At 48.5% G+C, this 27,901-nt stretch overlaps 1 protein-coding gene across 1 annotated transcript; it reads left to right on the forward strand.

Annotated features, from left to right (window-relative positions):
* Positions 1-27,872, forward strand: noc2l (NOC2-like nucleolar associated transcriptional repressor). The gene is made up of 19 exons (XM_012826181.3): positions 1-105; positions 771-899; positions 1,037-1,223; positions 1,358-1,465; positions 1,788-1,902; positions 2,101-2,197; positions 2,344-2,422; positions 2,978-3,088; positions 3,445-3,558; positions 3,943-4,131; positions 6,616-6,755; positions 7,379-7,490; positions 10,630-10,743; positions 12,461-12,562; positions 13,629-13,772; positions 18,960-19,073; positions 20,526-20,658; positions 26,622-26,753; positions 27,304-27,872. The coding sequence occupies exons 1-19, from the start codon at positions 86-88 to the stop codon at positions 27,408-27,410; spliced, it is 2,247 nt and encodes a 748-aa protein (XP_012681635.1). The 5' UTR covers positions 1-85; the 3' UTR covers positions 27,411-27,872.
* The last annotated feature ends 29 nt before the right edge of the window (positions 27,873-27,901 follow it).

Below are 27,901 nucleotides of genomic sequence, written 5' to 3' on the forward strand. Positions count from 1 at the left end.
CGTAAACATAAAACTGATCTTAGAACGCGTCACATACCGCGGTGCATTGTGGGTCTTAGTTTTGTAGACACGTTTTCTGTCCAGCATGGCAAGCAAGCACAAGAGGTAATGCTTTAGGAAAAACGTGACAAATTATATTGAACGACGTGGATTTAAGAAATGTACCCTGTACGAATGTGTCGATAATTTTGTGTTGCTTCTTGGAAATTAATCATACGTACAGCTAAAAGAAGAATTGTGTTTACAGTGGTTCCTTACTCACTTGTGAGCTAACGTTAAGTTGTCCTTCTAGTTAGCTAGCTGGCTAACTTGCGCTAACGTTACCTATTGGAAAGTTGTTATGACAAGCTTAATTATGAGACTGTTAAAATATGTCAGCTCTTCAGTATTAGCGCCGCATAGGATATTTTTAGATCATAGATAATTTCCACTCCCAACCAATAATGTACTTCTCAGAGTCAGTGTTTGTTAGAGTAAGCTAGCTAGCTGCTGGTGCTGTATCAGACTGTTTTAAAGAGCATAGCATGATAGCTGATTTTCTTATTCAGCAATACCGAAAACACCACGACTGTATCATCAGACCCTTGATGTTTGTTTGTCTTCTAAATATGTTAAGATATATATTGTATATATTAAGTATGGTGTTAATGTTTCCGCTGGATACGTAAGTAGCTAGTTAGCTATCCAGAAGAGACATCAGCAGTTGTGTGGTGGTCATTGGATTATAAACGGTTAACTGATTTATTGTCCACTTTGCTGACATATATTAGGAAGTTGGAAGACTTGTCCGTGGATGAGTTCCTGGTGTCTGGCTTTGAGTCGGACGGGGACGACTCTGACGCAGAAGGGGAAGAGAATGTTCAGCAGAATGGCAAGGAGGAGAATGTCCCTGCTGAGACGTGAGTGCAGAGCATCCTCACACTTTCCAGTCTTTTACTGTGTGGCTTTACAAGCTTTCAGTGGTGTTTCAGCCAATCTGCACGATGTCTCGTTAGTCTGTTATTGCCTGTTCTAACTTTGCTGAGGTGTATTGAAGGATTCCCAAGAAGAAGGGGAAAGCGTCTGAGCACAAGGAGCAGCTGTCCCGGCTTCAGGCAAAAGATCCCGAATTCTACAAGTTCCTGAAGGCTAATGACAAGAAGCTGCTGAACTTCGATGACACAGACAGCTCTGAGGAGGATGAGGAGGAGGACAAGTATCACACCCTACCTGCTGAACTGGAGGTATGCATATAGTAGTTATTCCTCTGATGATGAGGAAGAAACATTGTTTTTGCTCGTCATTATTTGCTCTTAGTGAACACGGTAGTAAGAACAAAGTTTTGGTGTTTTGACATGATTAAATGTATTACCCTTAGGAGGCCAATTCTGATGAGGAAGAACAGGCATCAGCTGCCAAGTCAAAGAAGTCTGAATCCATTCCAGTCACAGAGAAGATGATCGCTGAGTGGAAAGCAGCTCTGAGGGTGAGTGTAGTTCTCAAGAACTACTAAAAACAACTAGCTGTGGTGTGATGCGAACATCCTGTCACCAGGGGCATTGCGCAAAGCAGGATGCATGAATTTCTTATAGCATTCAAATTGGGATGCATTGTGGAAAATTATTGCTGCTTTTATAACGCATTTTCAATTACTCTTAAGAATATATGCGTTAATATAGAACTGCTTTTTTTCATTTAATTCATAATTTTGTAATTTATGTGTCTTGTGTGCTTCGGCTTATTAAATGGCCCAAAACAATATGGTGGTATTCCTTTTACACCCAACATGCCTTTGTGTTTGTTTCCAGGCTGAGCCTTCTCAACGCCTCTTCAGAGAAGTCACTCAGGCTTTCAAAGGCGCCGTGGCTACAACCAAAGGCGACAGTGTTGACCAGTGCAGATATGTTGTCTCTGATAGTGCAGGTAAGGTTGCAATATCTATTATATTTATTGATAAGCCCTGATGGTCTGTCTGATGCAAAATAAATATGCAGGAAGAAGTAATGGATGGTAGAATAAATGTTAGTTGAACCTAGCCCAAATTTTCATTCCATAATTATAAAAAAAGGCTTCAGTGTTCCGTGAGTAATCTCCCTTGTCTTTCCCTGTGTCTGCATGTAGTGTTCAATGCACTGGTGGTGTTCTGCATAAGAGATATCCCAGTTGCTCTGCAGAGGATGCTTGACCTCAAGTCATTTGAGAAAGAGGACCAGAAGAAGTAAGAACGTCTTGCTTATTTGCTTACTCGTCAAAGGTGGCGTTACACTAGCTTTGTACATAAGTCAGCTGTGTGGTTTGTGCTGACAAGGAAATGTACCTGTCGGTTTTAAGTCACCATTGTTTTGTTTCTTTTCTTATTTGCAGGCTGATATTACCATCCTCCAGTAAAAGGTGGCAGAAGAACATGCTTGACATCAGAATGTACCTTAGTGGTCTCATTCAGGTATGGAGGAGTATACACCTAGCCATATGATTTGCATGCCCATACGTCAAGGTTTACTCGTTAGGGATAAAGGCCGCCGAGGTGTCCCGGCATGCACAAATATTATTTTATACCACTTGTCTCAACGAGAGAATACGTTTATTTTGTTAATTCAGTGTCTGCCTAAACACACTCATTGTGGTAGAAATGTTAATTGGAAGTGTACCATTTACTGTCGTTAAAGTTAGTATTCACACTTTCCAGATTAACCTTTTTAAACGGATCTGCTTCATATGTGTCTTGAGATACAAAAATACAGACACGCTACGGCAAGCGCTGAATGATGACCGAGCCAATCACAAAAGAGTATCTTTGTCATTTGGCGCGTTTGGAAGCAAACCTGGTACCATTCAACTTGTAATGCCGATGTGAATTAGCTCCACACAGCCCAGCTCAGCACGGCCAAAAGTGCCATTGGATAAAACCCATAAGAGAGGTCTTCAGGGTATCCTATGCATGCCTGTCCATACATGCAAATGATTTTTGTCAACATGTTACCGATGAATCTGTTCACAGCTCCTGTCCAGCCTAACTCAGTTCACAGTTGTTGCCGCTGTTCTCCGTCACATCAACCAGATGGTGCCCTACTACCTGTGTCTGTCCAAACAGTGCAGAGTCTTAGTGAAGGTAAAACCAGTTTCTTCATAACTACATTATGTGCTTCTCTGCAGGGCTGATTACTCTCTCAGCTCCCCCTACTGGCCACATAGGAAATAGCGGTCATACAAGCAACTTAAGTTGCAGGACTATTATCTGTATTTCCTGCTTTGTTTAGAGATCAGGGGGTAGATTAAATGGTCAGTTGCCAGTGGAGGAAATCATTCAGCACTGAATTTAATTCATTAGTTGGCAAGTATTTAGGTTGGTTTTATAAGGTAGCTGGTAGCCATTCTTGATGTCATCTTGAAGCTGTACATTCAGGCTATTGTTGAAGTAGACGTGAAGTTGGTGTTAATGATCTGTCCTTGCCTCTGTGTCCTCAGCACCTGGTGAAGCAGTGGAGCACAGGGGAGGAGACCGTGAGAGTTCTGGCCTTCTTGGCCCTCAGCAAAATCTGCCGGCACAAGCAGGACATCTACCTCAGCGTCATCCTTAAGGTGTGTGTGTGTGTGTGTGTGTGTGTGTGTGTGTGTGTGTGTGTGTGGGTGCGCTGTGGAATGTATCTTAAGAATATAATTCCTAAACCAAGATTTATTCTGATAAGTTGTGTATGTAAGGCCATGATGCAGAAAATGTCGACTGGATCAGTGAATTGAGACTTTTGTTTCAGATATAAAAGTGGAATTTTTTTTATTATTTGCAGGCTTAGTGTAAAAGTAAGGTTCTAGGGCCCATATGTGGTCAAATGTCCTGCATATTAATAATAAACAGTGATTGTGTGCTCTCTGCAGTTCCTCTATTATAACATATCCATCTGGCTATCTACTTATCTGCCTCCACACTATGTTCTAATACGTTGTGTGTTTTTGTTATTCTTGCAGCAAATGTACATCGCCTATGTGCAGAACTGCAAGTTCACGTCGCCCAACACTCTGCCCCTGATCAGCTTCATGCAGCGCACTCTGAGTGAGATGTACGCTCTGGACACGCAGGTCTCCTACCAGCACGGCTTCATCTACATCCGCCAGCTGGCCATCCACCTCAGGAATGCTATGACCATGAAGAAGAAGGTGGGTGGCCAACAGTGTTACAGAGCAGATTTTAAAATATTCCTTATTGTGATATTAGAGATTGGGTATAATTGGCTTAAAGTAACACTATGGAGTTTCTGGAGCCGCCAGGTAGGGGTTTACTTTCTGCTGGACTGCCGACTATTCAGTAACTTATTTGCTGTCTTGCTTTGTCTTGTGTTGCACTTGCTTGATGTTTGACTGTGTTAGGAAAGTTCTTGACAAGCTAGCCAACATAGGTATGACACTAACATTACAAAGAAGCCGACGCGAGAGCACTTATTACTAGCATCAATGCCCAAGCTTGCTAACATCGCTAACGAGATGTCTTGCTAGCGGCTAAACTTAGCGAAACCGGTAGAAATTTGCTTACTTTGTTTATGACAAACCAGCAAGTCAACAACTTTCCTAACACAGTCAAACATCAAGCAAGTGCAAGACATAGCAAGACGGCAAATAAGTTACTGAATAGTCCAGCAGAAAGTATCCCCCTACCTGGCGGTTCCAGAAACTCCATAGCGTTACTTTAATTCTCTGAATTTGAGTTGTAAAATGGAACCTAGTGGAAATGGTGACCTGGATTTTAACTAGTGTGTATTATTTAGCATTTGTGCACAAAGCAACAGCCACAGAGAAGTTCCTTTCAGATGAGTTTGTGGGGTGCCAAACCTGCACCCTGACAGCAGTGCCAAAGAGCCAGGCTCCTTGGCCGTTTGTTCTTCCATGATGGTCATGGAACGGAATCTGTGGTGATAAACCTCTGAGTCAATTTCATATTTGTCAAGGATGGCCTGTTTCACTTTAACATAGTCTCTGGCATCAAGTATGTCTATTGCTACATGCAGCACGGGCCCTCACTGACAACAAGGGGATGTGATACAAGGCCCAGTTTTCCATTGGCCACTGGTTCGCAAATGCGATCCGTTCAAACGTGGTCAAATAGTGTTCAATGTCCTCATCCTCAACATAGGGGGACATCTTAGGGGCAGTCCACCCAAAGTGCGCTGGTGGGGCGAAGTTCACTGGCAGTAGCCTCTCGGACATAGGGCTGGCTAAACGTGACGTCGTCTGCCTTGTGCTTGGGCTTCTCGCTCACTGCTCTCCTCCCTGGACTGCTGGACCTCAATGAAGGAGGTCAATGCAGACTCGGGCCGAGACATGCGGTCATCTGAGGCCGCTGACTGTTGCCTGGATGCGGTGTCATCCTCCTCATGCCCTGAGGGGGGCGCTGTAGTTGCACCCCAAATCAGACCTGCTCCAAGATGCCATTGGGTGTGTTTGGCCCAGTTGTGACATTGCCGCTCTTATGTGCCAATCCTAGTGGAACACTAGATCTCACCGGTGCCACCAAATGCCACAGGGTAAAGTGTCAAGGGTCTTTAGGGTAAGCACAAAAAGGCAGCATGGAGACAAACATTCAGAGGCTTGCAATTAATTTATCCACCACTAGTGGGTTGAGTATCCATGTGCAAAAACAAAGAGAGAAAAAAGGGAGCAAAAAGACTGATAATATAAATAATAATAAAAAAGCTGAATATGCACTGCCACTACAATACCTTAGGACAGATGTCCCTAAATACAGGCAGCATCAATACAACAGGCCTCACAACTCTGAGGATGCTACAGAATAGCACTGACAAAGCCTCCTCCTCACCAAAGAAGCTTCCAGAGAACTACAACACTAACCAGGTAGCTGATCCCACCCCTAATTGGCACATCCCATTACAGGTGGAGGAAGGAGGAAAGGAGGAAATTCACACTGAACAAATGTAATAAAATGGTACCAATTGTATTACTTATAATGTTAGGCCTTCACAGCAATTTCAAGAAACTGTTACAGTTCTTCATGGAAAACATTCTGGATTAGTTCATTGATTTTGCGAGGGCGCAACCATGATCCTCACAAACCTGCCCCATCCAGATAGCCGTCCCGGGACAGTAGCGCACTTCCTAAGAACATAGGAAAGATGCAATGGTGGCAAGAACTCTTTCAACATCGTTTGCTGAACAATCACAATACAGACACTAACAGTCATTCTCTTTACCCATGCTGCATACAAAGACAACTTAATACCACAGCGATTTGTCAGAACAATTGTACAATAAAACGAAGATGTCCAACAACAGCAAATTAATGAGTGCAAGTGAAATGTTTGACGCGGTTTCAGCAATATGTGTGTACAGATCTGCTTTTACACACGCCAGCCAAGTAAAGAATAAACAACCAGTTAAGATTGTTACGTGGTGATGTACAGTAATGAATGTAAAAGTCACTGTTGCTGGTTAAAGAACAACAGAAGTCTGTTGTGTTCGCCATTAGGACACGGTGAAGAGTCGCCTATGAAACGTGGCATCAGTTACTGATATCTAATAATGTAGCTAACCCTTTATTCTGGTTATTCTCGTAAACACAGAGCCGTGTTGGGACATTGCCTCCTAGGCCCCCCATGCACTAATCTAATGTAACGCCTTCTCTGCCTCCAGGAAACGTACCAGTCGGTGTATAACTGGCAGTACATGCACTGTCTGTACCTGTGGTGTCGCGTGCTGAGCACCCTCCAGCCCAGCGAGGTCCTGGAGCCCCTCATCTATCCGCTGTGCCAGGTCATCCTCGGCTGCGTCAAGTAAGAACGCCCTACCCCCACATACATACATACATAGAAACACACGCACGCACGCCACAGCCCAGCAGCCTGGGTGGGGACCGGCTTTCCGAGAAGCTTTAAACAGAAGATGGTTTTATGTGTGTAATGGCCAGTTCTTGGTTGTTTTTAGCAGTGTCAGTTATTTCAGGGAGTTGTGGGTACGGGTGGAAAACGTATTAATTTTTATGTGATGGGAAAATGCGAGTGTCAAAGCTACCAGCAGGTGGAGCTGTTGGTTAAATTTTGAGTATATGATGCTTGAAAACATTGACCTGTTTCAGGTGTGTTTGCTTGTCATGTGGCTGTATTTGTTTATTGTTTGTTTGCTAGTTTCTCTGAATGTTAAGCAAATTGGAAGTGTGTTTTCTGTTGCGTGGAGGACAGAAACATGTATTTAAACTGATATGAATATAGCATCTTGATAGTTTATTTTATGCTTGGACTTCTCAAGGATGTATGAGAGAGGTTTACTTGTCCAGTCTTTGACACTCACACACAGTCATTGTTATGTCTGTCTTGCTTTTTCCTATTGGTCCCTACTGCAGTTTTACTGAGTTATTTTTCTTGTCTATCCCCCCCTCCCCATCGCCCTCTCTCTCCAGGCTGGTACCCATTGCACGCTACTACCCGCTGCGGATGCACTGCGTCCGTGCCCTCACCCTCCTCTCTGCCAGCACCAGGACGTTTGCGCCCGTGCTGCCCTTCCTGCTGGAGGTGAGTTCCCTGGCTGGCACTGCCCACCGTGCCTGCCCTCTGTGCCCAGGCCTGACCTGCAGGAGACTGGGCCGTGCCCCGCTGACCACTTCACAGCACCCTGCAGCAGGACCACTCTCGTGTGTGTGTGTGTGTGTGTGTGTGTGTTTGTGTGTGGGCACGCCCTGGAAAAAGCCCTGAGGAAAAAAATGTGTGAAACTCCAAATTCTAGCTCTTGCCTCTCTGAGGCGTACGGGAGCCCAGCGTGCGTCGTGACCACTGCTTAATAACAGGGCTCTCTGTGTCTGTGTCTGTGTCTGTGTCTGTGTGCGCGCGTGACGTACAAGTCTTTGTCTAGCCCTACGGAGGGGGAAACTTTCCATTTATATAACGTGGTGGATGGTGTGCGCTGTGGTCTTTTCTCTGGTGGGGAGGACAATGGCACGTGGTCCTTCTCTTGAGTGTCCTCCAGTGGTGTGGACCGTGCTGAAAGCCCCGGGCCAGGGGTGGGAGGCAGGGAGGAAGGGGGGCTGGTGATGGTTGTTTGTTTTTGGTCTTGTGCCATGTTGTTGTTGTCGTTTTGTGTGTGTGTGTGTGTGTGTGTGTGTGTGTGTGTGTGTGTGTGTGTGTGTTTTTCTTTTCCCCTCTTGCGACATCGGCGCTGCATCTTTGTTCAAAAAGGCATGTTTTCCACTGTCAATGGACACAAAGGCCGCCATGTGAATCTGCAGAAACACCAAAAGATGAAACAAAGCGCGCGCACACACACACACACACACATAAAAGAAAAAACGTTTACGTCTGCACACACGGTATCGCTAACCCAACATATACACCATGTTGTTCCTCTTTTTTCTCTGTGTGTGTGTGTGCACACGTCTGTGTGCAACTGTGAGCGAAGGCCCCCCAAGTTAGCCACCTTTCGTTATCGGGAGAAGTGGAGGTCACAAACCGTCAACTTTTTCCACGGTGTGAGGTGGCTGACATACAGACTGAGTGTGTCTGTGTGTCTGTGAGAGCAGCAAGCCCCTGCAGTGGCAGCTGCAGTTAGAATAGAAGCAAGGAGACGGCAGCCACCCTGACTAACGGAAGGCTGGGGGCCCAGGAGAGATGGCTGAGGGGCTGTGGGTAGCGGTGTGGTGTGGGGTGAATGGTGGAACGGTCACTGCTAGGCTTCGTGTGTTTAGCAGCCATCTGACCAGAGTGTGATAAAGTGTGTGTGTGTGTGTGTGGTGGGAGGTATGTGTGTGTGTGTGTGTGTGTGTGGGGGGGGGCAGCCTGTGGTTTACGCTCCTCTGTGAACACGCTAAGCAGACCACATCCTCCTGCCTGCAACCCCCCCCCCCCCACCACCACCACCCAGACCTGCTTTCAGCTCCTAGTGTTTATTTGTGATGCACTGCACTTCCTGTTTTTTTTTTTTCCCTCTCTCTCTCCCCCCCCCCCCCCCCCCCTCTCTCTCTCCCCTTCTGTGCCCTCGTTAAATCGCAGTCTGAGGTGTGCTGCCGGGGGCTGGGCTGAGCTGGCCTGCCTCTAATTGAAGCAGCAGAAGTGGCCCCTGGTGCCCCCCCGCACACACACACACACACCCCCCACCCCCCCTGGCTCTGGCCCTGGCTGGCCGCTGGGGCGAGGGCCCCTCTGATTCGGGGCTTCCTGCCGCCAGCGCCCCTGAGCGTATCAGGTTGGGGCCATACGCCACCATTTCCTGCTGGTCCCCGCAGGCCGACACCACATCCTATGTTTGTGCAGGCCGCCTCGACCCTCAGCAGCTCACACATGTACAAATATATACACACACACACACACACACTTATACACAGAAACACAACCCGCTCACACGCAGTTGGACCCTTAGTGCACACACACACACACACACACATACATCCGCACGCACGCACGCACGCACACAGGAGTCGGCCCACACGCGCAAATGTATACACAAACATGCTCACACAGAAGTACACACTCTTTGCATACCGTACATACACTCAACTTGCGCACACACACAAACACTCACTGTCACAGTCATCAACCTCACAACTTGCACTCACTCACACATACTCCTACACAGTCATAGGCCCCTTCTTAAATATACACATTAAAACTATTATATACACACTTCTCTCTCTCGCACATAGGCACACACAAGTATGCTTTGCCATTACCATGCAGTCAAGGAGTGCGCACCACTAAATGACCTCCCCCAGGTTTCAGTGACGTCCAAAGTGTGTGTGTGTGTGTGTGTGTGTGTGTGTGTGTGTGTGTGTGTGTGTGTGTGTGTGTGTGTGTGTGTGTGTGTGTGTGTGTGTGTGTGTGTGTGTGTGTGTGTGTGTGTGTGTGTGTGTGTGTGTGTGTGTGTTGTTGTTGCGAGGCAGAGCGCTGTCTCGGGCTCGGCCTGTGTTAAAGAGATGGCTGTTAACAGCCAGATTCCATTTTATTTTTATGGAGCTTTTAAAAAAAGGCTCCCTCACAAAGCACTCCGCTGAAGTTCAAGGCCTCGGCTGTGCAGCCAAGATTCCAGCAGCACATGGTGTTGGTAGAGGTGCTCCCCCAGATGTAAATAACAGATCTGCCGAATGTTTGTGTTTCTGACGGGCCGCCTTTCGTCAGACTCCACATGGAGCAACCCCAGGATTACGCTCGAAGGTTCTCCTGATGTGGCTGTTTGTTAGCTAGGCTATCCCATTATTTGAGTTAACCTGTCAACTGCTGCTGACTAACTCCTAGAACTGCCCCCGCCCCCCCCTCAATCCAGACATCCTAGTATGTTTTAGTCACTTCATGTTTGTAAATGTTGGTGTTCTGTGCCATCTGCCAAACACATTTTTACAAACACATTCTCGCGTAAGGCAGTCTAAAATAATGTAACGGTAAAGGTTCGGTATTTAGCAGACGCTTTTATCCAGGCGCCATGCAGTGGGCGGGAAACAAACCTGAGTCAAACGTTTACAAGGTAGCGACGCTAACCACTGTACCAGCACCACCCATGTAGTTCTTGTCAAGATATATCGTTGGTAATACTGTTTATGAATATCTCAAGTCTTAACAACAAGATATGGGGTAATTTAAAGAAATGTAGTCTGGTCTGTTACATTTCAGTTTATTTATGTGTGTTTGCACAGCTCATTGACACCATAGCATTGTGTGTTCCACTCAGATCCTGCAGCAAGAGGACTTCAACAAGAGGCCAGGCCGTATGAGCGCGAAGCCCATCAACTTTGACGTGATCTTGAAGCTCAGCAAGACCAACCTGCAGGAGAAAGCCTTCAAGGTGAGCCCTTCTGTGTTCCTCTTCAGTGTCGGTGGAAACATTCCACAGATGTGTCCATATACTACATGGATTTGCTCATGAAACTACTCTGACCTGAAAATCATGTCAAGCCAAACTGTGGAGATGTTTGCCTGTAGCATCTGATCAGATTGGGTTCTGCACAGCCCCATGGTGGTGAGAGGTGAACGTCTGCTCATTGCTCTAGAAAAGCGAATGAATCGTTCTCGCTGGTTCTTGCATCATTCATGATGAGGTGGATTCATTCACCTTATCTAACTGCTTACGAGGGAGATGAGTGTAACCTTGTTTGATGTCTCCGTTCCCACTATGGACCATAGGCTTTGTCCTGAATTCACCCTCGCCGTCCACCTCATCCGACTGCCATACTGAGTAAACGCTTAGGTAGCCTTAGACTGTCATTGATGTTGGTCATCATCTTCCCTTCCCTGTAAACAAATGAAGTAAACGTGCTTTTGAAATGGAGCTGTGATTCTGTTGTCGTCGTGCTGCCTCTTCTCACTTTCCCCCATCTTTTCCCTCTTTCTCTGTCCATCTGATCCATTGCTCTGCGTCAGTCTGTTTCTCAATCTTCCTCTCTTCTCTTTCCCATCTCATTGTCTTACTCACTTACTATCTCTCTCTCTCTCTCTCTCTCTCTCTCTCTCTCTCTCTCTCTCTCTCTCTCTGTCTTTCTGTACTTTCTTTTGTCTCTTCTCCCTCTTGTTTCTCTCCCTCTCCAACTCGCTCCCGCTCTCTCTCTCTCCAATTCACTCCCTCTGTTGGCCCCCGCTGGCCGTGTGTAACTGGATTGAGGGCAAAGCCGAAGGCCCTTGAACGTGGCAGAGAGGGTGAGCGGCCACGGGCCACGCCTTCCGCTGCTGCCAAGAGGATTGCCACACGGGGCTTGCGCGATTATCCCTCTCGCCCGGCTGGCAACACCGGGCTGGTGCCAGCCTCCACCCCCCGCCCTTACGCCCCAGCCTTGCCCAGGACAGGGGGCGAGCGGAGGGCATTTGGGAGCGCCAACCCTATCACAACTGACCAGGCCAAACAGGGGTGAATGAGCCCAGCCTGCTCAGCCCTCCCTCTCCCCCCCATACAACATGCCCCAGGCTGGGGCCGTCAGCCGGCAGACCCCCACCCCCACCCTAAAGCACCCAGGGGCCGTCCAGCCTTTGAGCCTACAGAGCGGCTCAGGTCTCAATCCGCGTCTAAAAGCGGGGCAGGATTAGCAGGAGAAGGTGCCAGGCGCTGTAAGTCCTCGTATAAGCGACGTGTCAGCAGCCTGCCAGGGTAGGGCACCAGGTGACAGGTGCCGGTCTAAGCTGATTGAGCGCCCAAAGCTGTTCTGCTGGCTGCCTGACCGTCCCCGCCAGCCCTCCCTGCCCGCCAAACCGGAGGTCAGGCTTCCAGGAACAGCCATGGTCTTCGGGCGAGCGTGTGTGCGTGGGATTACTATGAGCGATGGCGCAGCGCTTGAACTCCTAATATGCTGGCCAGCCACAACCAAACCACTCGCTCCCCCCTCCCAGTCTCCCTTTTTTTTCTACTCCTTTTCTTCTCTTGTCTTTCTGCCTTCTTTTGCCTCTCAGTCCCTCATCAGACCTTTATTAATGCACATTTCTCTTTCTTTCTTCTCTCAGGCTAGTGAAAGGACTTGAGTGTGATTTGTGGACACAGCGTTTTCATCTCTGCTGTGTTTTTTCATATGTTCCAGGATGGCCTGATCGAGCAGATTTACGACCTCATGCTGGAGTACTTCCACACCCAGGCCTGTACCATCGGCTTCCCTGAGCTGGCTCTGCCCTCCATCATCCAGGTAACCCACAGCCCTCCCCACAGCCTCATGTGTGAGTCTGGCAAACACCTCACAATCCCCTATCTCATTCTGGAACAGCGGTGGATGTGGATGGTACTAGGCTATGCTCCTAGCGGGCTGCTCCTAGACCAGTTCTTTCACTTTGACTTTTGACTTTTGCAAACTGTCCGCTTTCACAACAGGCAAACAAGCCGGCCACTATGGGCTTCTGCCTTTGAGCTAAATATAGCAGCAAGAGTATAAACGCACACACCCACTCACCCACCTATCTGAGCCCACCACTGGCCAATGCAGGAGATGGCTGCTCCACACCACCGCAAACTCTAGAGAGAAGTCAGACAGCGAGACGGACAGAGAGAGGAGAGCGCACTTGCACTCCTCTGGATCTGCGTTGTTTTTTATCGCCCTGGCTACTGCCCGGCCCACATCCTGTTTGGGAGGCGCCCAGTTCGGCACATCCAGCCCCATGTTGAAGTCCAGCTCCCTTCTCTTCTCCTCTTTCCTCATCATCTCTGTGTTTCTTTCATCTCCTCGCTCTCTCTCTCTCTCTCTCTCTCTCTCGCTCTCTCTCTCGCTCTCTCTCTCTCTCTCTGTCCCCCACATTGTGCTTCTGTCCCAGCCAGGAGAAGAGAAGAATGCCGCTGCTCCCATTAAAGCCTCTCTCGGGCTTCCCACAGAAACGCAGACGGTGAATGTTTAGCCTTTGCGGAGATGATTTAACAGGCTATTTGAGTGTCTGCTCATACAGACGTACTCGGCTAATACATATTTTAGGAGTTTGCCAGTGAAACCTAGGCATAAAATTACAGCTGCTCAATGCAAACCTTCAGCTATTCAACCTCAGAAACAAGGTTTGCCCACGTAAAAAACAAACACCCTGCCTGGATTTCGACACTTTCGCAGAGCGCAACAGGCCGAAGATTGAAGTGTGTTTTGTAAACTCATTCTCTCCTATAACCCCATTGTCATTTGTCTTCCTTTCTTTCCCCTCTCTGTGTCTGTCTGTTGCTCCCCCTCTCCATCTTCCTCAACCCCCCCTGGCCGGTCTTCCTTTCAATCTGGGCAGCTGAAGGCTTTCCTGAAGGAATGCAAAGTGGCCAATTACTGCAAGCAGATCCGGCAGCTCATGGAGAAGATACAGGAGAACTGCAACCACATCACAAGCAGGAGACAGCGAGCTACATTTGGTGTGGCTGACGCCGTGGCCGTGGTGAGTGAGACTGGGTGTGGGTGTGGGTGGGTGTGTTGCGTGTCCGCCAGGACGTCTGGACGGGTCACTCGCGCCATCCCAGAAGCCCTCGTTCCACCTCCACAGCAACACCTACCTCTGTCTTTCCCATCAGCCTCTGCCTTGCCCCCCCCCCCCCCCCCTCCCTCCACCTCAAAGCGCACTGCGAGTTAACCGGCACACTTGCACGCGTTGGAAAATAAACCAGTTTATTTATAATTTGCCACGGTTAGCGCGTCCTCCCCTGTGCTATGGCTGCCTATTTTTACTTTCCTATGTCTGTCCTGAGTGAGTGAGAAGGGGCTGTTGTTGTCTTCTCTGCTCGATAAAGGTCGCCGAAGCGCCGCTGTTGTTACAAGGAATAGTGCATTTTATATGTTTCCTCACAAGGCCTGTAAAACATTTTTTTTTTTTTTTTTGAGGGGAGTGGGGTTTGGTTTGGTAAGTGGAATGAAAACATTTTCCCTGCCTTGAACTCCCCTTGAATTATTTCCTTGAAAAGAGAGAGAGCGACAGAGAGAGCGAGAGAGAAAGAAAGTAAAGCAAAAGAAAAAAAAACGTTGTGGACAGCTGTTGCTACAGTTGTCTGACCTGCCGGCCCCAGACGCGGGCAGGGAGCTGTTTATTTTTGTAAAGGAGGGGGGAGGGCAGAAAAAAGTCACCACCACCACCCACCTTCAGGCGCTCCACCCTGCCCTGCCCTGCCCTGCCCATCCCATCCCAGCCTGGCCTCACCTCGCCCAACCTCACGCAGGTGTCAGCTGGCCTCCGCACACACACACAGTGGCCAGATGATCCCCAGATGTGTGTGTGTGTGTGTGTGTGTGTGTGTGTGTGTGTGTGTGTGTGTGTGTGTGTGTGTGTGTGTGTGTGTGTGTACCAGAGACTCTGCTGTGGTCCATACATCCACGGAGGCCAAGCAGGAAGTCTGTGAGCAAATTCAGACGCAGGCGAGTTGCATACGTTTAACCGCCATACGACCATTCCACCGGTCTGTGTGCGCTTGTGTGTTCCCACTTCCCTTCATGTGTCTGTCTGTCTGTCTCTTCATCCATGCAAAACTGAGCAGTACAAACCAAAGATGGCAGTAACACACACTGGGGCATGAATAGAGAGACACAGACATGGACGGAGAGCTGTTTAAATTAGTGGGTGGCGGAGAGCTCTTCAGGTCTGGCTGTTGGGATCAATGTGAGGAAGACGGAGTGGTGGCGGATATAGCCATCAGCGTCCCCAGCAGTAAACATTGGCAGGGAGGGGAGGGTGTAGAGCTTGTTTCCGTTGCAATTAGTAGCCGTGATGGTTTGGCAGCAGAATGGGTAGCAGGATGACGGGGGGGGGGGGGGGTGGGTGGGGTGGTGGTGTGTGAGTGGGTCGTGTTTGGGGGGGGGGGTGCTAATGAGCGTGGAAGGAGAAGCAGGAGAGACAGGGCTGGTGAGTAGGATGGGGGAGGTTCAGTGGTGATGAAGGGTGCTCAACAGGAAATTCATCATACACAGTCTAAAGGCCTAAACAATAACCTCTACGGGGCTCGACCACAGAGGGCATGCGCCCATCACTGATACTAAATAGTAATATATATATATATATATACACACACACACACACACACACACACACACACACACACACACACACACGTATGAATGAGTGCATATACATGTGCACATGTATGTATTTATGATGGGCATTTTGTTTACAGGTAATGCCCCTGCCAGGTTTGATTAGACTCCAGACTAGGGTCCTGTACTGGCAGGCTGGTGGGGAGAGGTTGGGGAATGGTGAAAAGGTTCTGGGTGGTGCATCTTGCTGGGTGCATGCTGGCTTACAATGTGCTAGTTGGAGTGGAGGATGAGAGGGAGAGAGACACAGCGAGAGAGGGGTGAAAGGAAGAGGGAGGTGAGGATGGGTGAGGTGCTATTTCCTGTCAGCCAGCTCTCAGCAGCATCCATCTCCCATCTCTTGCCTACACCCCCCCCCCCCCCCCCCCCCCCCACACACACACACACACACACACACACACACACTCTCCTTCCATACTCATCCAATCCCCGCCGAGGCCCAGCGCCCTGATAAATATTTAAGGCCGTTTAAGGCTGAAATTAAAGAGGGGGCTCTGAGCGTGTGTAATGTAGACCGGCAGTGGAGCGGGTGGGGGTGGGGGGGGGTGATGGGTGTGGGAGCGGGAGCGGAGGCGCGGGTCAGCCAGGCAGACAGTGTGGCACCGCACCGCCCCGCGTCTGTCGCCGGGCTCCCGGTCGCCTGGAGACGTCCTTCGGAGCCGCCGGAGCGGTATGGCAACCTTGTCGCCAATAGCACAGCTCAGCGCAGCTCACCCTCCCCCACCCCCACCGCCACCCCCCAGCCGTCCTCCCCGCACTGCTGGAAAAGGACATCCTCTTGGCCCACCGCCCTGCAGATTTGTCCAACAAACGGCTGAAATTTAATTAATATCACCTTCACCCACCCCCTCTCCCTGCCGCGCAGGTGGTCGTGGGCTGCAGGTGGCAGTGGTGGATGCTCCCTCTCTCCTCTCTCTCACACACACACACACACACACTCTGTCTTTTAATTTTCTCTCTCTCTCTCCCTCACTTTATCTTTTTTTTTCTCTCTCTCACACACTCTCTCTTTCTCTCCACTGTGCCAGCGCTGGTGTCCATTACAGCTCCATTTTTTTTAATCAATTACTGTGCATTTTTTGCCGTGCGATAAGAGGTTTTCTCTCGTCCAAACGGCGTCGGGGCCATAATTGTCTTAGCTCGTGTCTTCCATTGTGTATTATGAAAAGGTCTGCCTGTAGACCCAGTGAGGTAACCTGACTGAAAGGGAGAAGAGAGCTTGTATGGTCCGTGATTCTAGTCCAATGCACCTTTTGTCAAATTTAGCAAATTGCTCATGTCAGGTGCACGGAAGGGAGGGGTGGTTGATCTTGATCGCGACTGTCGAGCTTTAATATCAGCTAGGGCTGCAACTAACAACTATTTTGATAACCGATTTTTCTGTCGATAATCTCTTTCGATTAATCAATGAGTTGAATAGTTTCAAAATGAAAATCCTGTGCAGGCCTAATTTCTATATTTTAAGGTTACATTAATTGATGCATTTATTTAAAGGAGTTGCCGTTCAATTCAATGTAATTGATGTAGTGCCCATAACAATTAAAATGGCCTCTTTACAGAGCCTGAACCCCCTACGTCGAGCAGTAAGGCGACAATGGCAAAGAGAAACTCCCTTTTATCAGGAAGTAGCCTTGAGCAGAACCCAGCTCCGAGAGAATCGGAATCAGGGGGGTGATCCCCTCGGGAGTACGGATTTTAAAAGCTTTGTTTGGTTTAGTGCAGTGATTCCCAAACTTCCCAAAGAAATTGTAAAAATTGCTTATGCATAGCTTTTCTTAGACATTGTTTCTACATTTGAACATTTTCAAATTATTTCAGTTCTGAGTCAGTTCAACTTAAATATTTTATCGATGAAATGTTTTTATTTCATTTGATCAGAACTCTAATTTAAAACATTCAAACATTTTAAACTTTTCTCTGGATGACCAATCCGTACAAAGTTTATGTAAGGCACACGTTCGTTGGATTAAAATTTAGGCTATCTCTTACATACAGGCTAAAAGGTAGGTATTTTCTGATTTTTGATTAGTCAAACCGTTTAAATTGTGGCCAATATTGACTCTATGGCCGATATCTTCTAATGTAAAGGTCAAAACTTAATGAAACTTGATACCGCCAATCACGACATTCTTTGGAAGCATGCCAAATTTAATAAAAATTCTGTCCATAGAGGGCGCTACAACATGCATATTTCATTATCTCAAAAACTGTTAACCTAACAATGTGTGAGTGTTCTTTTACTTGCCCCCATTGGCTCACATTTCCTAAAGTGGCGAAGTTTCCTTTCACCTTTTTTTTTTTAGATGATCTGTCCCCCAATATGGCAAAGTGATGAACTCCTCCATAGATCTAGAAAGAACCTTGTTCTATGCCCAATAAGATGGTTAATGCGGGCAGCAAATCGACTATTATGTTAGTTAGCAATTATTTTTATAGTCGACTTTAGTTGTTTAATTTGATTAGTTGTTGCTGCCCTAATATCAACAATCTTCTGCTAGAATTGTGAACCGAACCTTTGTCACTTTTGCAAGTTTGCATGGTCGGTTTCAATGTTGTTTTCTTACATGGTCTTACTGAGGCTCCAGCACACACCTCATCCAACTCAAACCAGGTTAAGTGCACTCTCTACACGGCTGGGCAAGGCTTCCTTTCTCAGGACCGTTCGGGAGCCATTCCGTTTCATGGATGAGTTCACGTGTTTCATTTTGTGTTTTTAATGGAATCGCACCGCTGCGTTTCTATTCCGTCGCTCCTCTGGACCGCCTCGTTTTTCACCCTCCTGTCGGCCGCGCAGCAAATTGTTATAAATAAGTTTAGATAACTGATGACTGAAGCCACAATCTATTATCGTCTATTGGATTTGGGGGTCAGATAATCTTGTTTAACCTGATCAATATCATCCTCAAAGACCTTTAGGGGGGAATGCTGGCAGCGGTCCACTTCCCTCTGTCTCCTCTCTCTCTCTCTCTCTCTCTCTCTCTCTCTCTCGTGGCTCCTCTCCTCTAAACACCAGAAGACTAACACTACTGTTAACAGATCAAGAGTGAGAACATGCCTCTATGGCCTCCTCTTCCTAATAAAGGAATAATTAGTGTAGATGATAGTTTCAGGAGAAGAAGCTGTCTGATACTTTGAAATATGCACTACATACACGTGTGTGTGTGTGTTGGAAAATGTACATTTGTATATGAGTGTGTGTGTTGGAAAATTAACATTTGTGTGTGTGTATATATATATATGTGTGTGTGTGTGTGTGTGTGTGTGTGTGTGTGTGTGTGTGTGTGTGTGTGTGGGGGGAAAAAATGATCTTGGGTCATTGTCATTCCTCACCTACCTCCCTCTTTTGCTACATGTTGTACTTACCCCTTTGGCAGCGCGTGTGTGTGTGTGTGTGTGTGTGTGTGTGTGTGTGTGTGTGTGTGTGTGTGTGTGTGTGTGTGTGTGTGTGTGTGTGTGTGTGTGTGTGTGTGTGTGTGTGTGCGCGCGCTGCTCGTTTGTATGGATATATATTTCATGGGCTCTTACTTGTCATGGTTGCTTTTGGCAGGCTGCCTGGGAGAAGCAGACGCGAGAGGAAGGCACCCCCCTCACCAAGTACTACAGCCAGTGGAAGAAGCTCCGCGAGAAGGAGATCCAGATGGAGATCTCCGGCAAGGAGAGGGTAATGACCAGCCCCGGGACGCCGCCACACATAAAGTATCCACAGCAGCCAGCGCCGGCCGCCACCGACGGCGGCCCTCGTAAATCAGCCAGGCCCCAGACAAGTGGCTGGGCTCCTTCTGCAGCACCTGGAGCTGGCTGATGGAAAACCATTAGCAGCAGCAGCAAATGAACAAAGTAGCAACAACAGAGATGCTCATGAAGGGAGATGTAGCTTACCATTCAGCCCTTTGATTTTAGTCTAGCCTTTCCTTTTTTGATGGTACTATACACAGTGTCCTTTTATATGGTCTGCTGGTGGTAATTGAACTGAAATGGTACCTATTAGTGTCTGAATCTGTAGTTTTGTAGCATAGTGACAAATATATAGGAATATGGTGCAAAGTTTGGACAGTTGTGGATATATAGATTTAGTTTGGGGGGGAAAACACATAGACACTTGTGCTCAGGTCCCTTCCGAGGTTCAGTCCTCTCATCAGAACAGGGGAGGGTGGGGAGGGGCCGGGGTGGGTGTGCTCAGAACAACACGACCCACAGCGCTGGCTTCTGGGAAGCGGCAGCTTGGCAGAGTGGGCGGCTCAGGAAGAGCATTATAAAAACGGCCCGCCGGTCTCGCCACCCAGACTTTGATGTGCCGCGCTCCCCCCTCCCAAACTTCACCCACCCCCAGGCAAAGATCTGATTACTGGCCGCCAGCCTCCTCCACCCTCCCTTCTCCTCCCCCCCCCCCCCCCCGCTCGCTGCACAGGGGAGCGGCTCCAGAGGCCAGGCTGCCGCCGGCACTATCGGAGCAGGCTGGCCCCGCCGTCCACCACACACACACACACACACACACACACACACACTGGCAGCCAGTCATCTGACCGTCCCCGTTACCAGCTCCATCAATACACTGCAGGCAGGGCTAGTGATTGGGAGAAGCCATGGTCGATCAGAATCACCCTCACACACACACACACACACACACACACACACTAGAGAGTAAATGGGGAAAAGTGCTCATGTGTGAGAGAGAAGGTTTATCCCGGACAGGAAGCCATATGGGTCATATCTGTCCGTGATCACGAGACTCCTGAGACGGGGTGTGAACAGTCAGGATCAGGGTGTCTGTCTGACCGTAGAGCTCCGTATGCTATAAGGCTGTGTGAGCTAATCCGAGCTTATTATGTGAATATGTGTATGTGAATGCATAAGCATAACGGCTGATCCTGTGGTTCATTAGTGCCGAGAAGCCAAGGTGCTAATTACCTCCAGTGGGACTTCTCTGCGCTCTAATGTCTTCACAAATGCAGGTGTTGTTCTAGGGCTTCGCCAGATCATTCCCACAGCTGTGCTTTAAATGCGAATTATATTTTTTCGTTGAGCTTTAAGACACGTAGAGAGTGATGATTATGAAAGAATGAGTGACATGGCCTCTGACTGTGTGTCCTGCTTGTCTCTGCGTTCCTCCAAGATGATGGACCTGAACCTGCCTGAGATCAATCGTAAGCTGGTCCACGAGAAGAAGAAAGACCAGAAGGAGTTCAAGGGCCTGTTCGAGTCGGACAGCGAGGATGACGAGGCTGACCCGGTGCTCAAACTCAAAGGTATACTTCTTCAGCTTCATCTGACCCTTCCTGACAGGACAAGATGTTATATCTGCAGTATGTGCCTTCTGCTCTTTTTATGTAAGGCACTGTTTTAACATGGTTCATAGAGGTCATGGCCTTCCTTCTACTAAATAATGAATGTTTTTATTTCATGTAAATGGTTAGTACACATAGTCGTGTCACTCTTGTTGGGCAAACTACTTGTCTAGTTATGTAACGCGTAGAGTAGCTGTATGTATCTGTGTGTTACAAGCATGTTCGGCTTTCTGAGTGTGTTCACCCACTTGCGGCTGATCGTGTGTTACTTTTCCTACCCGTTCAATGTCCATGCTGAAACCTCTGTAGGTGGATTAGAAAGGGGGGGGTGATTCATTCTCCTGGATCCACCCTCCCTTGGGGATCAGGCTGTGGGTGGTGGTGGTGGTGGTGGTAGTGCTGTTAGGCCAAGTGCAGACGGACTCTAGTTTGTCTGAACCCCGACTCCGGATAGCCCTATCGTGCAGACGAACGCACTGTATCCGCACTCCCTCGAATCGGGGGTCCAAAGTGAGTAACCTCGAAATCCGATTGCTGTTGGTGTTCGTCTGCACGCTATCCGCATACCTAATCGGATTGCCCCACGTGATCACATCATTAGACCAGCCAGAACAACGGACACAACCGGCATTATTTAATCACTGAATAGTTTGCCATGGCGTAGTGAGTTTGGCAGCCAGTTATAACAGCTCTCCAGTTTAAGAAAAAATATTCTTCCTATTACCTTGCTCCTTTTCCACGTGAATTTCCCTAATGGGATTAATATCTATCTGTTGTTAGGAAAGGGATGACATTAACAAGCCACACTTTAATCTATCACTGTTTAATCTATTTGCATCAGACCATTTTTCAAAAAACAGTTTTTAAAAGTGTCAGCAATAGCCTATATGAGCAAATCTGACGTGAAAAGATTTTTTATTATAGACGGAAGTTTCAAAACAGATGAATGTTACATTAGCTTTAGTCCTGTCAGACAACGATAGCGATAGCTACTAGCTAGCGTTAACGTTACTTCAGAGGTAGCCTACAGTACGTGAAGGACAAAGCCCTCAACAATAGCCTACATTTGTTGTTAGTAATAAAACCATGAAATTGGAAGCAATTGTAAACCATGAAACATTCAGGATCCACAGCACTTGCATTGTGGTCTCTCCTGCTCAAGCTCAGCATCTCCATAAAGCACAGGCATTTAAACAACTCAGACATGTCATGTTGCACATTGCTTTGTTGCACTGTTCTAAACTCTTTATTATCAATAACAAATATAATTATTTTTCGCTTAACCTACAGTCTGCTCTTACCACAGATTTTATAAACCACCATAATGTGTTACTGTGCAGATTAAATGTAGGCTATGTGGCTAAGCTAAACGTTGCTAGTTGGAGCTCAACTACTGTCATATGTTACTTTGATAGCGTGCTCCTGTCTTCTTCTCCGTTTTCTTCAGTTGTCTGTAGCACCAAAGCGCCACCAACAGGCGTGGGGGATGTACTACAGCTGAGTCAATCGGATTCACTGGGTTCATGTGCACGCGATGTAAAAAGTGGGTAGGTGTGAAATAGGTGTGAAAAATGAACCCGGGTTCAGGCAAACTAGAGTCCGTCTGCATGGGGTCTTAGTGGAGGGGGTTAGTGTTGGCCGCCCTGCAATGCCTGCTCCGGTCACTGGGAGGCTGTGTTCCATTGCGGTGCGCTTGTCTGTTGGGACCCTCTGTCTCCGTAACTGGAACTGAATTAATGTGTTTTTGTTTGGGTCAGATCACCTAGTGGCCAGTAGCGTGTTTCTCCAACATTATTGCAGCGCTGGTTTTGTGTACTTCTGTGCATACATTATATCGAAACATACATACATATACACATGGGAAAATCCCTTTCAGTGTATTTGCATACATTTATTTTTTATTTTATTTTATTTTATTTTGTGTAAAGCGTGACTAACCAGCCCCTGAGCCCCCCCTACCCCCACCCCGGGGTCAGTGTTCCAAAGCTAACAGGAAGAAGTGAAAGGTCTAGCACGCTAATGTGCAGTATTAGCTCCGCATAGCGAGTCACCCCAAGCCGCACTAAATGATTATTTCGGTTAGTAGGTGACCTCTTGCTCGCCCTCTCTCTCTCTCTCTCTCCCCCCCTTGCTCTCCCTCTAACACGCTCTCTTCAAAAACTCTGTGGATAATAGTGTGCAAGCTTTTTGTGTGTGTGTCTGATTTGAGTGAGAGCTTACCATTGTAGGGTTCAGTAAGCCTGTGTGTGTGTGTGTGTGTTTGAGAGCGTACCAATGTAAGGTTCAGTAAGCCTGTGTGTGTGTGAGAGAGAGGGAGCGTACCAATGTAGGGTTCAGTAAGCCTGTGTGTGTGAATAGAGCTCTGTGGAGGGCTGCTCAGCTGCCATGGCTGCTGCCCCGGCCCTTAACCCCTCCATATCAGGACTTCCGTCTGTGGGTCACGTCCAGGCCACTGGCAGGAGCCAAGGCCCCCGGCCTGCCTGCCGTCTAAGAGCCACAGAGAGACGGGAAGGGAGGAAAAAAGAGAAAGGGAAGAAGGGAGGGGTTAAAACTGGTGGTGGTGGGAGGCGGAGGGAGGGAGGGAGGGTTTTTTTCAGCGCATCTGGTCCTCATTGCTTCGGAGTCCCCACGAACGGCGGCGCAAGCGGCCGGGAAGCGCTCTCACAGGAAGAGCTCTCCTCCTGGCAGGCTTGGATCCCGGCGGGGGAGCCTAACTGGAACCAGCCCGCTGGAAACATGTCAGCGGCCGGCCGGCTGCTCCCTCCTCTCTCCCCCTCTCCTCTCCTCTCCTCTCCTCTCCTCTCCTCACCCCTCTCCTCCGCCGCTTAACTGCCTCCTCACACGGCCAACACCACCCCAGCCTCCCCTCGCTCTCACCTCCCCACTGAGAGCCAAGCCCCACACACACACACACACACACACACACACACACACACACACACACACACACACACACACATATACACACACACTCTCTCACTCACTCATATGCATAAACAATCCGATAATAAACACATACATACATTATAATTCTTAGAAAACATGCACACACTAAGCACACTGACTCACAGTATGCACGCGTTCATAATAAAAATACACAAATACCACCCACATACGCTAACCAACATACCGACCTCCCCACATACACACTGACCCAAATACTTAACACACGTACAACCGCATGGTAATCTCTATTTTGCTCTCTTCTATTTTTAAAACGTTAGGTTCCACTGGGGTGGGGGGGCAGGGGGTTACAGCCACATGAGCCAGGGTTGGAGGGACTCGAAGGCTGATACAACCGTGTGTCTTTCGGTGTTAACATGTTTCTGTGCTCACACACACACACACACACACACACACTCGCACCGGGCGTGTAAAACGCAGAAATCCCTTCGCCCCTCAACAATCCCTCTTGCTCTCTCAAGTGCGGTGTGTTTCCAGGCAAACAACGGTCGTTACCCATCGCTGTCCAAACCCCTGTCTGGATGAGAGGCAAGATCATGGATAGGAAGAGAGAGAAAGAGAAATGAGGGAGAGGAGAGAGAGAGAAAGATGGGGTGGGGGTAGGGGGGGGTAAGTGAGAGAGAGATGGGGGGGGGGGGGGACGAAGAGCCAAGCCGTGCTAGGAAGTGGTCCAGGAAGGTTTCTGAAAACAATTTAAGGCTTTTGGGCGCTCCTGGAGAGGAGAGGAGAGGAGAGGAGAGGAGAGGGGGGCCTGGCGGCTCAGGCTCTGGCTCTCAGGCTGCTGCTCTCCTCTGCTCTCCCAGCACGGGTGGCGGAGGCATAATTAGGAGCTTGTGTGGCGTCAAGCGGACAAACCGAGGGTGGGAGGGAGGGAGGGAGGGAGGGAGGAGAGGAGAAGCGTGTGGTGAGACGGAGGTGTAGGGTGGGGGTTGGGAGCTGGCAGGCCAGTTTGTGAGGGTCACACAAACAAACATGTGCACGCACGCACCCATTTTCTTTCTCTCTCTCTCACACACACTCACACACTCTCTCACACACACACACACACACACACACACTCACGCTGAGCTTCATCTTTAGGCACAGGAAGCCAGACTCGTTCCAATTCACAGCTTATTCCTCTGCTGCGTTGCGTAGGAACGGGTCGAATTTTCACGGCGCACCGCCATGTCTGTCTGTCTCTGTGTATCTGTCTGTGGGAAGCTGGAATACCCATCTACGTTCCTCAGTTTTGGTGTTAATTAAGGCCATCCCTCACTTAAGTACTGCCATTTTATTATTTTCCTCCCATGGTGTGAGTCATGAGTTTCATGAGGTGGTTACGCCGTCAGGCTGAGTTGTGAGGTTCGCCTGCAATGATGGGCCCATCAGTTAGTCATCTCTGAGTTTCCACGGTTGGGTCATTTGTTGTGAACTGTTGGCTTTATAGGGTTTATATGGCAGTGAGTCCTGGCCGCTCTTCACTGTATGCTCGTTAATGGTGTGGCTCCGGTAGGTGTGTGTCATTGTAAACGCGCTCTCTCGCGGTTTACTCTGTCCTTTCAGCCCTTCGCAGGGGGTTAGGCCGTAATCCGCCCTCTTTGTTTAAACGAGTTGGTCAATACTGCCCGTGCCACCTAGTGCAAAAGCTCCGGCTTTAGGAAGCTTGTGTGTGTGTCTGTGTGTGTGCCATTCTGGGTCTGTCTGAATCAGTGTGCTGCTTTGAATCATTGAACACTTAAGAGAGAGAGTGTGTGTGTGCGTGTGTCCGCCCATGTAGGGATTGTTTCTGTGTTCTTATGCTTGTCTGCATGTATCTTTTGCTCTATGACAGCACCTGTATGTGCACATGCGCTTGTTTGAATGTATTTCTTTTCTATTTCAGTACATTTTTTCTTACCTTCTTGAATGCACACATCTGCCTACATTTTTGTGTTTGATGTTTGTGTGCCCCATCTACATTAGATTCCTGTTTCTGTACCAATGTCCATGATGTTCTGTGTGTGTGTGCGTGTGTGCGTGCGCACCCTTGTGCATATTTTTTTTTGGTGTGTGTGTTTGGGACTGCGTGGCTCCCCCCGGCCCCCGTCTCCCAGCACTCCCTCTGCCGCTCGGCGGTAATTAGACGGGCGCGAGCGCGTGGCAGAGGAAGTGTCCGCGACGCTCACCTCCCAGGCAGCGTCTAATCAAATCCCACTTCAAAGCGCTGGGATTTCTTTCCCCGGCCCACTCCTCCTCCTCCTCCACCACCACCACTCCTCCCCCCCCCCTCTCCCTTCTCCCCCTGGGCAGAGCGAGGAACGTGGTGCGGCGTGCTGGAGAAGCCTCCGGATTAGCTGACACGCATTTGTAGCTGCCAGAAGTGTGGTGGAGGTGCTGCTGCTCCTGCTGCTGCTGCTCGCCCTTTCCCTTCCCTTCCCCTCCCCTGGCGTCAGCCTGGCTCCAGCTGATTTATTTACACCCTCTGTGCCGCAGGTTGCCGACCTGCATGCTGATGTAGCATGCAGTCAATACAGTAGACTCCTGTTTTTATTTTTTATTGTTGTTGATGACGACCGTTTTTATTCTGTGTGGTATGTATCTCTGTGTGTGTGTGTGTGTGTGTGTGTGCCAGACCTTATTGTGTTTTCATTCAACAGAGCTGGTTTGATGTTGAAAGCGCTTTCGTTTGGAGGCTTTTTTTTTTTTTTTTTTAAACGGCTGAAGCGTGGATAGGAAACTGCATGAAAGTAGCTTACAGGAGGAGATCTCCTGAGCCACAGGGCAGCTCTTGTTTACTTGGTATCAGTATCAACACACTACCTCCTCTTACATCTGCTGCTCCCCTTCACTGCTGGAGGGGATGGGGAAGAAGGGTTACAGTAGGGTTTATACCTACTATAGCTTCAGGGCTGGGCAACATGGAGGTCGTTTATAAAGCTGTTACTTGAGAAGAATCCCAGAAACCTTTTCTCAGTGTTTTCAATGTCATCACCCTACAGGGAAAGCTGGGGAAGGAGGTTCCGATGAGGACGACGCCGAGCTGGAGGTCCTGTTAGACCTGAGCGATGATGAAGATGATGGTGGTGAAGAGGGCGGAGAGGAAGACTTGGATGATGATGATGAAGCCTCAGGTCAGTATTTTTCTGTCACTTTCATGGTTGCATTTACCAGTTCAGACTCCTCCATCACTTATCTCTTTCCATCTAGCCAAAGAGTAACTATTAGCAGGATATGATTGAGCACGTAGTATTTCTGTGGAAAGTGAACGGCAGAGAGCATGCCCCATAAGAGAGCGAAGGGTGGGGCATGAGGGAGACTCGGTGGGTGTGGTGGGACGGGGTTGGGAGGGAAAGAGCTTTAACGTTAATTGAGGATCTGGAACCCTCAGCTGCAGCCCACCCCCACGCTAATTCCATCTGGCTCCCTTCTTCCTGGTTCCTGTGGGTGGGGAACTTCCCTCCTGCCACAGATCTCTCTCTCTCTCTCTCTCTCTCTCTCTCTCTCTCTCTCTCTCTCTCTCTCTCTCTCTCTCTCTCTCTCTCTCGCTCTCTCTCTCTCCCCCCCACCCCTTCCAGTCTGAGCCCCTATGAAGCATGTGTGCATCCAAAGTGACTCACTCCCTCCCTCTCTGCTCTCTCTCTTCCCCCTCACCCCACCACTCCCGTCTTCCTCCCCCTACAGGCTCCAAAGAGAGGGGGCCCAAGAAACTGTCAAGCGCGGCCCTGCAGGAGATCGCAGAGGGAGACGCGGACATGGTGGAGGACTTGGAGCTGTCTGACCAGGACTGAGCTGCAGGATGCAGCCTCAGAGGGACAGGAATGGACCGGGCTGAGTTACAGTGGAGCTCTCCCTCTCTCTCTCTCTCTCTCTCTCTATCTGAAGGACTCCTCCAAGTGTCCAGCTGTTACACAGTGGAAACACAGCTGGATGAGAGTCCATGTGCCCCGTCCACTAGCAGACAAGGAACTTCTTTGGAACAAGACCAGAAATTGTAATATACTGATATCACAAGTTATATGACGGGGCCCCCCTCTGCTATTCATACATTTATCAATATTTTGTTTATAGATATTCTGAGGTTCTTATGTTTAATCTGTACAGTATATAATATGATTATGGAAAAAGAAAATCACATTCAACGCTGTCTTCATGAGATCTAAATGTTTTTATTTTTTTTCTTAAACTGGTTGTTGCAACAAAAAACAAAAACTTGTTTGACTTTTTACAGTAAAAACCCTTACTTACCCGTGCATGTGTTTTTTTTTTTTTGGCGAAAAAT

This window comes from Clupea harengus, chromosome 4 (assembly GCF_900700415.2).
Source record: "Clupea harengus chromosome 4, Ch_v2.0.2, whole genome shotgun sequence".
NCBI lineage: Eukaryota > Metazoa > Chordata > Actinopteri > Clupeiformes > Clupeidae > Clupea > Clupea harengus.